The 12,194-nt window shown below is 42.5% G+C and overlaps 1 protein-coding gene across 3 annotated transcripts in view; it reads left to right on the top strand.

Annotated features, from left to right (window-relative positions):
• Positions 1-12,194, top strand: part of STK39 (serine/threonine kinase 39) — a 164,318-nt gene that overhangs the window by 38,299 nt on the left and 113,825 nt on the right. For all 3 annotated transcript variants that reach the window (XM_034785160.1, XM_034785162.1, XM_034785163.1), the window contains one exon: positions 3,813-3,925. In XM_034785160.1, the coding sequence (XP_034641051.1) occupies positions 3,813-3,925 (113 nt within the window). The remainder of the gene's footprint in view (positions 1-3,812; positions 3,926-12,194) is intronic.

The raw sequence follows: 12,194 nt of genomic DNA, 5'->3' as shown, positions 1-12,194 counted from the left end.
AAAGGCAATAGTTTGGTGGGACAGGGTAGAGAACTGTCTTGTTTCACTGTAAATTGTGCAAGTGACCTTTGGCAATTTGAAAACTCTCCAGTCTACACCTCAGTGAGTCCCTGTGCCTACTAAAGCAGTCATGAGAGAACTTTCCTTCTCCCAACCCTTTCCACCTCCCCTTCCAACAATGGAAGAAAATCACTCTGGGCTTGTCTACATGGGGACATTCAGGAAAGTAAATTTAACTAAAAGGTATAATTGGGATTTAAAGTAGTTGAGTTAAACCCCTGTGAGGACACTCTTTCAGAATTAGGGCAGGTCTATGCTTAAAATGCTGCATCGGGACAGCTGCGTCGTAGCACTTAAGTGAAGATGCTCCTACGTTGATGGGAGAGCTTCTCCCATTGGTGTAGTTAATGAACCTTTGGCAGATGGGAAAAGCTCTCCTGCTGACACAGGCCCCTCTGTAGACAGTGCTAGGTCAGTATAACTATGTTGCTTAGCGATGTGAATTTTTCACACCCCTGAGTGATGTAGTTATACTGAGTATAGACCTGGCCTTGGTGTCCAGACAGGGGTTTAATGCAGTTTAACTAAGCCACTTTAAATTCCCACCTGTTAGGGCTTTTCTACACAGTGCAGTGCACTCTACAGAGGTGTGAATCGTAGTGCACTGTAACGTTACAATCTAAGTGCCCAGTGTAGATCCTGTTGGCATGAGCTAAAAGATGTAGTCACATATGAAATGAGACAACATAATCTGCTAGGTGCTGAACTGTCTTGCTGAGCTGGCCATATAGCATATAAATACTGTGGGGCGCTGTGCCTCTCCCTCTGAGCATGAAAATGGAAAGGAAACTAAAACTAATTAGCAGAGATGGTGCTGGATTTGTTTTATTCTAAACACAGAAGGCCACCTGAGCAGTTGTCACTATATATCATGGATGACTTTTGTCTCTGGCATGCTGCTGAAGGAGACCACAAGTGGTAAGTGGCTGGTAATTTTTGTTCATGCTTGAAACTGATATAAGAAGTTCTTAAACTGGACTTCAAAGGAAGTTCCTTAAGGAACTTGCATCAAATACTAGTTCAGTAGACACAGGGCAGGAGAAGTCTTCTAATCATGCATAATGCAGAGGATTGGATAGGAGTTGTGTGGTGGGGAGCCTCCAAGCAATAACTGTATACTCTTGAGATCCAGTCCTGCAAAGACTTAAACTAAGCACATGCGTTATACACACAACTGGTTCTGGTGAAATCAATGATATAATTCCCATAGCTAAGCACATGACATGCATAAATCTTTACAGGATTAAGACCTGGGTCTATAATTGGGAACAACAAACCTGGATAATTTTTTCTCGGCAAGTTTAAAGAGAAACAAATCAAATTCAGGTTTAAATTAGAGTAAATGGTGGATTCTCTGAAACTTGAAATCTTTAAGTCATGGTTTGAGGACTTCAGTAATTCAGCCAGAGGTTCTGGGTCTATTTCTGGAGTAGGTGGGTGAGGTTTTGTGGCCTGTGATGTGCAGGAGGTCAGACTAGATGATCATAGTGGTCCCTTCTGGCCTTGAAGAAAAGGGAAGGGAGAGTGAGTAGCAGCCAAAAGTGTGTGTGTGTGGGGGGGATGCGGGGGGGGGGGGGGGGTCTAGTAGTTGAAGGTGGTACGGGTAGATGGGCGCTCTTGAGTTGTTAGCATCCAATAAAACTGGTCATATCCTGGTCCCAGTGTAGTCCGTGGGAGTTGTGCTGCTGACCTTAGTGGGGCCAGGATTTTACCCTTGGAATCTTCACCCAGCAGGAAAGTGCAGATTTGGGTAGTTTCCCTCACTACAAATTAACTAAACTCCTGGCATAGGACAAGATACATAAAGGGCAAGCTTTTTCTTTAGTTCCTGTATCCTGGTTTCATTCTGCAGCAACTCTTCCAGTACGGAGCTGAAATATAATGACACACATTGTGTACTGATGTTCATTGAAAAAAATTAACAAAAACATATTAGAAACTTGGCCTTTGGGGGTAGGCCTTTCGTTTCCTGGTGTGTCTATTTAATATCACTTAATTCTTTTGCTGGATGCCATTGCAGGAACAGCTTAGACATGTTTTTTTCCCCCCAAGTTGACAGAGCAGATTGCACCAATATTTGTCAAAGGCCACATCCTGCAAAAGCACTTCTGACTTATTCTGTTGCAGTTTTTTTTTTTTTTTTTTTTTTGAGATCAGCTTTATTTTGTAACTAAGTAGATGCACTGAGCTAAAAGCTTTTGTTTTGAAGCATGATGTGAACAAAATTATACCAATAAACAATACATCTAAATAAGTAAACAAACATACACAGTAACTTCTAGTCATGTGGTATTGTGTCAGTTCTGTTTTCAGATAGGAGGAGGAAGTTGCCTATTGTTGTTAAGCCAGCTGGTAACTGACACCACATTTGTGGAACATAGGAACAAAAGGCTTTTGTTCACAATTTGTATTCCTCTAGAACATACCAATTTCAAAGCCTAAGTAGAACATAGTGTATGAGCAGGCCAATTTGAATAGAACAATCTGGTGAGTTCAGTGAGTTGGTACAAATCCATAATTTTAAATTAAAATAAAAAATGGGACTACAGGTAGTAATTACTCAGGAGGATTACAGTTTGCAACATGAATGGACAAAATGCTCCCATCGCATCTCCTTGCTCCTCCTGTATACGGGCTCACTCTGATCACAGTAGGATATTGAAAAACATGTAAGCATTTCACTGTCCTTCTCTCTGAGTTGGAGTTGAAAGGAATGCATTTAATTTAGAAACAACAGTACTGAGATGTCCACTTGACGGCAAACAAGAGCTCTTGGTAAAGGAAGCAATGGTACTCTCTAATCCTTGTGACAAAATAAAACACTTCCTGAAAACAAAATAGTGTTACTCCATGCAAAATACCATTGGTCACCTCTAATACAGTATTGCTGTGTATGAGAACTAGAAATGGTTTAGCCATGCTCAACTCAGTTGAGACTTAAGTCCAGTTTTTTTGTAGCCTAGATATACCTAATTAGGATCCTCACCGGGAAGCAGTATTTTGTCCTAATATGCTGCTCCCAAGGTCAGACCTCACTATTGGGTGCTCATCCACCTCACTGTTAACAAGCAGGAACACAAATGTAACTGCAGAAGTTTTGGCGCACCCAGTTTTACTGGAACTTCCCTCAGTTCGTTAAATTGCATGGACAAAATCCTAAGAAGTTTGGATCATCCTGAAACAATTGAGCCAAGTAACATTTTGTAAAAAAAAAAAAAAAATTAAAATATTTTGGTATTCTTTTGTAGTAATATGCTAACTCTGTGTGTAATGGAAGGTTTAAATTCCTGTTGATTTGAAACTGACATGTTCTGGGATGGGCCTCCACCTTCTTAATTTATGTTATTTAGGTGACTCCGTAGTTAAGTTGTGGTCATCCCATTTTATAAATGTGGAAGATGAGAACTGTTTCTAGAAATTAGAAGTATGGGACAAACACGAAAATAAAAAGATTAAATATATTGAGTCTTAAAACTTTTTTTCTTTCGGCAAGTAAGTGTGTGTGTGTGTGTGTGTGCGCGTGTGTGTGTGTGCGCGCGCATTTTCAGTCCTTTCTCACGGAGAGCCAGTTCATTTTTGGAATGTCCAAATTGACACACCGGTAGATGCCTAACTTTTGTTTCAAGTTATTTTCTTCAAACTTCTTAGCTACGGACTAGCACTTGATTCTTACTCCTGACACTTTTAAAATTAACTGTAAACTTGTGGTGTTTATATATGTAAGCATGTATTCCAATTCTGTTCTTTTTCAGGTAGTGGTGCTACAGCAGTAGTCCAGGCAGCGCTATGCAACCCCAGACAAGAACGTGTAGCAATAAAGCGAATCAACTTAGAAAAATGCCAGACCAGTATGGATGAATTGCTTGTAAGTAAATTCAAAGAGAAAAATGTTGGTGGGCAGCTCTTCTTTTGCCTGATCTGAGATTTTTTATGTAGAAAACAGGTTAAAAGGGATCTGGGAGACATGTGCCACTGCACTAATAAATGAACTGTATCCAGATCATCCAGTAACTATACTACCATACAATATTTCAAATGTGCAAATACCAGACATGCAAAGATTGGGTATTTCAGGATTGTATGTGTTGAGGCCTTTGGAAGAGCTACTCTAAGCCGTAGCCATTTCTTACAAGTGACTCTGTCTTCAGGAGTTTGAAACTTGACCATAAAAATGTTTGAACTTCATATGTTAAGACTACTTACAAAAAGAAATTCATGTCTAAATCAAAACTTACTTACTATTTTTGGTGTGTGTGTGTGTGTGTGTACACATTATTTGGGTTAAAAATCCCAATGAAGAATGGCAGCATTTTAAACAAACAAAAAGCCAGTTGAAGTTGCAAGTTTTGGAAAAATAATAATGTCTATATTTGGTCTTAAAATGGATTACAGCACACCTTAAGAGCATATCTTTTCACATATCAGGATTTTCATATCACAGACCTAATATGGGTTTGTGCCATTTAGCTTTAATCCAATAGACCATACCAACTGCTTTAGAAACTCTTGTTTGGATCACTGATCAAAGGAATACAGACTTTTTTTTTTTTTTTTTTTTTTTAGTGCGTTTTTATACAATAGCCACTTTAGAATAGTAGGAGTGTAATAGGTTAATGCACCAGTGATGGCAGTCTATCAGGTGAGTGAACTCTTTTAGCAGACTTTCATAACTCTCCTTCTATTCAGGTGCTTATAAGACCAATCACCATGCTATCTAGGCAGCATGACAAGAATCCAAGAATGCCAAATATTTCCAAAAAAGAGAGTGTTACTTTCTGCTTCTCAGGTTGCTGTTACCGGGAGGGTGTGGATTTTTTATTTTCTAATGAAGAAACTTGTAGTTCTTCTTCAAATGCTGTTCCCTATGTATGTTCCACTGTGGGGTAGGCATACGCTCTGTATACTGGGTTCTTCAAGATGTGTGGTCCACTAGATGCCCTCCTTCCTTTCTGCTTCGGATTATTCTCTGATTTGTGGTGGAGAAGGAACTGGAGAGATGGTTGATCCGCTCTGCCTTTTATCCCTTGGTCAGAGGCATGAGGTGATCAAGAGACACTGCTTTCAAAGTTTTCTGGCTCCAGGCTCATGGAGTGCTTGCCTACCCACAGTGGAATGCAGATAGAGACCACATACCTTGAAGAACCTCCAGTTACTATAAGGTAAGTTAAATTTCTCTTGGAAGAGAAATGGTCTCCTTGATGTGGAAATGCCAAGATAAAGGTGTCTTGACTATTACCCTTGATACTGAGGACTTGGCTACACTCGTGAGCAATAAAGGAGCCCCGGACGCACTAGCTCACTCCCCAGCCTCACTGGCAAGGTACGTAGAATGCTCTGACTCCACGGCTACAGCGCTGCTGGTACTTCACCTCGGCGAGAGGAATAATGTTTGCTGCACCTTGGCTACAACACATGGGCGTCAGTGTGAACGAGGTGTTGGGTTACTGCACTCTGATCGGCCTCAGGAAATGTCCCATAATCCCCTTAAGTCAAGTAGCCACTCTTGTCACTGTTTTGAACTCCTGTAGGAATGCGGAAATGCCCTTTCAAAGCTCTGTTTCTGACAGCAGGCAAGCAAGCCGTGCGTGTGTGCGTGAGAGAGAGAGAGAGAGAGAGAGGCGGGGGGGGAGGTCTGCTGCTGTCTGAACTTACAAGACAGCATGCTGACATGCTCTCAGCCCCCCAAAACCTCACTTTCTCCCCCTACATACACCCAACACGCTCCCTGTCACACTCCACCTCCCCTCCCCCATTTGAAAAGCACGTTGCAGTCACTTGCATGCTGGGATAGCTGCCCATAAAGACCACTCCCAATGCCATTGCAAGTGCCGCAAATGTGGCCATGCCAGTGCGCTTGCAGCTGTCAGTGTGGACAGACTGCAGCGCTTTCCCTACTGCGCTCTACGAAGGCTGGTTTAACTCACAGTGCTCTACATCTGCAAGTGTAGCCATGCCCTCACACAAGTTGGGCTCAGCCATCTTCCTTCTGATAGTATATCCTGTCGTCTTGGGCTCTCCACTGCAAATGTTCCTCATCTGGTTCTTGATGGCCTTCCCCTTAGTTTGTCCACCCCTGCACTGTATAATCCTATGTCCTGGGGGCCGCATCCGGCCCTTCAGATGTTTTAATCCGGCCCTCGAGCTCCTGCTGGGGAGCAGGATCCAGGGCTTGCCCCGCTCTGGTGCTCCAGCTGGGGAGCGGGGTTGGGGGCTTGCCCTGCTCTGTGTGTGCTGTGGCTCTGCACGGCTCCTGGCAGTAATAGCATGTCCCCCCTCCAGCTCCTACATGTAGGGGCAGCCAGGGGGCTCTGCACGCTGCCCCTTGCCCCTGGCACCGCCACTGCAGCTCCTGTTGGCCAGGAACTGCGGCCAATGGGAGCTGCGGGGTGGCGCCTGCAGACGGGGCAGCGCGCAGAGCTGCCTAGCCATGCCTCTGCAAAGGAGCAGGAGGGGAGACATGCAGCTGCTTCTGGAAGCTGCTTGACGTAAGTGCCACCCAGAGCCTGCACCCCTGACCCCCTCCTGTGCCCAAACCCCCTGCCCCAGCCCTGATCCTCCTCCTGCCCTCCAAACCCCTTGGTCCCAGCCCAGAGCACTCTCTCCTACACCCCCAATCCTTCATCCCCAGATCCTGCACCCCTGGCTGGAGCCACACACCCCTCCCACACCCCAACCCCCAATTTCATGAGCATTCATGGCCCACCATACAATTTCCTTACCCAGACGTGGCCCTTGGGCCAGAAGGTTTGCCCACTTGATATAGTGTGATGTCTCAACCAGTTGTAGCTGTTTTCAAGAGGATTGTGGTAGAGGAGTTGTCTTCTGAGGCAGCTTAATTCCAATGTGTTTGGGCTCTGTAGATAATCAGAGCCTTGAACTGGACCTGGGAGGGGAAAAGACTCCACTGGAATGTGGTGTGATGTGTTAGCACATGCCCACTACTTCACCCAATCCCTCCCAAAAGTGCTAAGAGGCTTTATTTTAAAGTACACCTTTACCCCGACGTAACATGAATTCGGATATAACGCGGTAAAGCAGTGCTCCGGGGAGGCGGGGCTGCGCACTCTGGTGGATCAAAGCAAGTTCGATATTACACGGTTTCATCTATAACACAGTAAGTTTTGTTTTTTTTGGCTCCCGAGGACAGCGTTATATTGGGGTAGAGGTGTAATATGAAACAATCTTTCTTAAACTGGCTCTAGAGGTAACTCCGAGGGAAAGGGTTAAACAATCCCAATCTTTTCAAAAGGGATTAGTGCCTTCTCTTAAGGGCTACCTTCTTGTAAAACATTCTCTGTCAGGGCTTGAGGTATCCACATGTCTGTCTGTCAATGCTAAGATATCTTGCCTGTCTGCCAAAACAGAGGCAGTTTATCTGGACCTTTTGATGCCATATTGCCTTCTTCCTTCCCCACACTTTTACCATATTAATGATGGTAATTCTGCCTTTATGTGCAAACAGCTTATTTCTCCTTCTGCTACTGTTCTACTTGAGCCAGAAATTCCCTCCCACACACAGTTCGGTGGCTACACGTGACTGTTGTCCTCCCGTGTTGACTCTTCCAAGTGCATGTTTATAATCTGTTTGAGAGTCTTTAGTCAAATACATTAAAAGGCAGAGGACCCTGATAATTGTTAGCTCTGTTCTAGCATTGTGACTTCACTGTTTCAAAACAAGATATTCTCTCTCTCTCACACACACACACACACACACACACACACACACACACACACACACACACACACACACACACACACACACACACACACACCATTTATCCCTAAACTATTTGATTGCATCTGTACAAGTACTTTGATTTCTATGTATAGCACTTCGAATATATTTCCCAAGCATTCTATGAGAGCTCTCCTTTTTGAGAATACTGATTGTGTTAAACACTGTACTCTACTAAGAATGCAATTCATACAATAACTATGATAAATATTTTCCATAGGATGGTAGTGGCTTTTATAATGGGCGAGCACAGAACTGCCTTTAATAAGTAACTTATTAGGTAGCTCAAGAATTAAATACTTCTGTTTACAGTGTGTTCTTTACTTTCTAATATTAAATTGTACTTGAATTTCTTTTGTGCTAAATGTCCACTTCATTTTACAAAGTGAGCTCAATTAACAATCTTAAGCTGCTGCATTTTAGAAAAAGACTTCAGTAACTTGATGTGCAAATAGAGATCTTATGTCACTGCTGGTGTCTGCAGAATTGTCGTCTACCCTGTGAATCCAGCTGTTTGCTACCAAATGTCAGTGCCAGGGGGTCCTTGTCTTCATCAACTCAGGCAACATCTACACTATGAGGACTATAGAAGCACAGCTACGGCACCATAGCTGTGCCGCCATAACCCTGTAGCATAGACACACCCTACAGGGATGGAAAAGTGTTTGTGTTTTTTTTTTTTTTTTTTTTTTTTCCCCATCACTGTAGGAACTGCAGCTCCCTGAGTGACAATAGGTAGGTCAACCAAACACATTCTTACATTGACCTAGTTGTGTCTGCATTTGGGGTTAGGTTGGCATAGCTACAGCGCTCACCCCTGAGCAATGGTAGCTATGTCAACCTAAGTTTTAAGTGTAGACCAGGCTTCAGTCTCAGCCAGGGAAACAAAATTTCTATAGGCATATTAAATGCCATATTAACCAATTTATTTGGACATAAACTTTTGTGGATTAAAAACCCACTTCTTCAGATGCATGGAGTGAAAATTACAGGTGCAGGCATACTGACACATGAAGAGAAGGGAGTTACCTCATGCATCTGAAGAAGTGAGGTTTTTTACCCACGAAAGCTTATGCCCAAATAAATCTTTTAGTTTTTAAGCTGCCACCAGACTCCTTGTTTTAAATATAGTAAAAGTTGCCATTACTGTTTTGAATAAGAAGAATATTCCCAAATAAAGTTCTTACCAAATGCTACAAGGGAAGTCAAACTTTGGCTCCATAATGATTCTGTGAAGTGAAGAAGGATGGTCTACTGGAGGAGTCACTGGACTCCGATCTGGATTCAGTTCCCTTTTCTGCCACAGACTACCTGTGTGATCTAGGACAAGTCATCTGATCTACCCTGTGCTCATGGGGTACTTGCTATCTCTCACACAAGTGTTTGTGGTGATGAAATCTATTAATGAATTAGGTGCTCAGATTCTATGGCGAAGGCTAGATAGATAGATTTCTTCTAAAATAGTAACATTTAATGTTACTATGACTCTTGTTAGCCATTATTCTAATAAAATAGACATCTGATTTTACAATTTATAAAATGGGGCTACCAATGACTGCCTCGACCCCATAGCTATTCATCATGACCTGATAATAAATTCTAAAGTTGAGACCTATTTTTATGGGGGCGGGGTATGTGTGCTGTGTGTGTGTGTGTGGTTTTTTTTTTTTTTTTTTTCCCCTTAATTTCTGCATATCGCTGTGCTTGCAAGGAAGAAGAGAAACTCCTACAATTTCTTGAGTACACATGGGTTTGAACTACTCTTAATATATAGGGTCAGCTTGCTGTTTGTTTTTGCACTTCTGTATTCTTACCTGGCTACTAGCTATCGTAGCAGAGTCATTATGCCCAGTTAATGGAAACTCTCTTGTACTCATTCTGGAGCTTAGATCATTTGCCTGATAGAATAGAGTGGCTCTATCTGAATAAATATATAGTTATCCAATCGACTTCTGTGGCATTAGGACAAACCTATAAAAAGAGGATCTCTAACAAAAGGGACACAACCATCTGGAAACCAATCTATTAAACAAGTTTAAAAGTACCTTCAGTTATAACACCTGCTCTGAGTCCTCTCTGCCAATTTTTGTAGCTTTAGTCATATTATTTCAAAACAAAACAAAACCACCAAAACCCTCGAGTGTTTGCATGGGAGACCTGTAGAAACAAGAAAAATATTTACCCATTTAGACTCAATGCTGTGAAAAGCACTTGGTAAGCAGATTTGAACAAAAATTAAAAATCCTTTTGCTCATCCTCTTAATCCTTCTAAGTATTCTACCGAAGGTGGTTTAAAATGAGGTTTTATGCACTTTTTTCAAAGTTGTTGATATCCCATTAGGTGAACCTCCCCACTACAAGCAAACTTTGTGCCTCAGCCAAATAACTGCTATTTGTAGATCTTAGGCTCTGAAATCTTTTGCAATTGAAATTCCCATCCTTCTGCAATACAAGATTTTTAGGCAATTAACTGATATTGAGCTAAATGACTTGTGGAGGTGCTTGCTTAGTGGGTGGTTGTTAAATCACCAGCTAACTGTAGCATAATGTGGACAACTGGAGTCTTTTAATCCTTAAATCCTTTTTATTTTTTTTTATGCTTTAAAGTATCTTAACGATCTTTTCAAACAATTACACCTTGCATACCCTTTGTAAACATATGGAGTAAATTTTGCCCAACAGTGACATGCAGGTACCTCTGAGAGACACCAGCAGCTGTTTTACAGCATGAAGCAGCAGTATACAAGCGTGAACAAAAAAATATTGTTCAATTGAGACTGCAAGTTAAATTTGAGTCATAATGTGACTTGCGGTATTGCAGCTTGATGTGGACAGCTGGGTTAAGACCCTGACTATACAAAAAGTACAATGAGATTATTAATAAATCATGTTTGTTCAGGACCTTGGCTTAACATCTCATCTAAGACTGCTGTGATTTAAATCCCTCTTATTATTCTGACATATAATTAAATGTGGTGAGAATAACTTGGCCATTTTTTTTCTCTCTTCCTTTTAGGGTATGTGTACACTGCAATGTAAGCCCAGGGCTAGTGGGACTTGAGTCAGCCTAACCATGTTAGGGAACCCTGGACTTGACTGTCAACAGTGACTGTATTTAAATCCTATGTTAAGACTTTTCTAACCCATGCTTGAATTTAGGGCTCTGGCATCCACGCTGACTCTGGTCTATGCACTATAAAGTACCATTTCCCAGATATGCTATCCCTAGCGTCCATTTCCCAAATGTGGCCACTCTAGCCCTAGGACCATGGTGCCTGCCCTTCAAGTTACAGAAAGTTTGAGCAGCCTGCCAAACTCTTTGCAAACCCAGGAGGCTCTCTGATAGTATGCTTGCAGATCTGTGATTAGAAGAGAATGGGTTAATGCTGACCTAAGTTGCTGCTAATCACTATGGGGTGGGTGGGTGGGTGGTGGCTTCTGTTTTCAATAGAGTGGATTGCAGGTTTTTGGGATAGAAGATTAAGCAAGTTGTCCCATGGAATTGTGGGATACATCCAGATGACTCATGGGGCACAAATTAAACGGGGCTGCGTCTACGCTACAAAGTAATAAGGCTCAGACTCTGGATCCTGGCTAGGCTTGAGCTCGGACGCTCTAGCCCTGCAGGGTCCCGGGACCTTGGGTCCAAGTCCTGAGTTAGTGCAGTTGCAGTATGGACGCAAGGGAGGGATTAGGTTTGAGCCTGGGCTCAAACAGGGGCTTACGTTGCAGAGTAGACATACCATTAGAGGCCTTCATGCTGACTAAAATAAAGTGTGGAAACCAGATGTAAGCTAGAAACTACATTTTCTTGCTTTTTAAAGACACATAGGAGCTATTTCTGTTAACTGTCTGGGAGGCACTGTAAGAAATACTCTTAAAATGTTAAGTTAAAAATAAGGAAATAACCTTGGAAAAGGAGGTCTGGGGCTTAAGAAAGTTGTACACATTCATGAAGGTAACAGTCTTCCTTGCAACCTATTGCAGACTGTATGACTTGGTAGTGCTGCTGCTGCTTCTGGCCACATCATGTGGTGACTGCTGATGGTGTACTTGTTTACTAAATCATTTCCTTTGCCTTTTTTTCTTTAGCTGTGAGCCGGCTTCCTCCACTCACTTGGCTATGTGGTCTCTACCTTGAGCCCCACACTTTACTCCCCTTTCACCACTCTTCCTCTCTGTCTAATGCATTTTCCAACCCGAGTTTCCTTAATCAGTTTTCTCTGTTCCTGTGCTGCCAAGGGCCTTTTGAGAAAAAACAGGGAAGGTACAGGCTCATTATTCTACAGCAGGTTTGTTCTCTCCTTTTAATTCCAACTTGCATGCCAAACCTGTTTTTTCTCTTGATCTACTCCCATGCCTTCTACCCTTGTAGATTGTCCACCATCGCTCCCTGTGG

This window comes from Trachemys scripta, chromosome 11, assembly GCF_013100865.1.
Source record: "Trachemys scripta elegans isolate TJP31775 chromosome 11, CAS_Tse_1.0, whole genome shotgun sequence".
Taxonomy (NCBI): domain Eukaryota; kingdom Metazoa; phylum Chordata; order Testudines; family Emydidae; genus Trachemys; species Trachemys scripta.
This window is presented reverse-complemented; position numbering and strand designations above follow the sequence as displayed.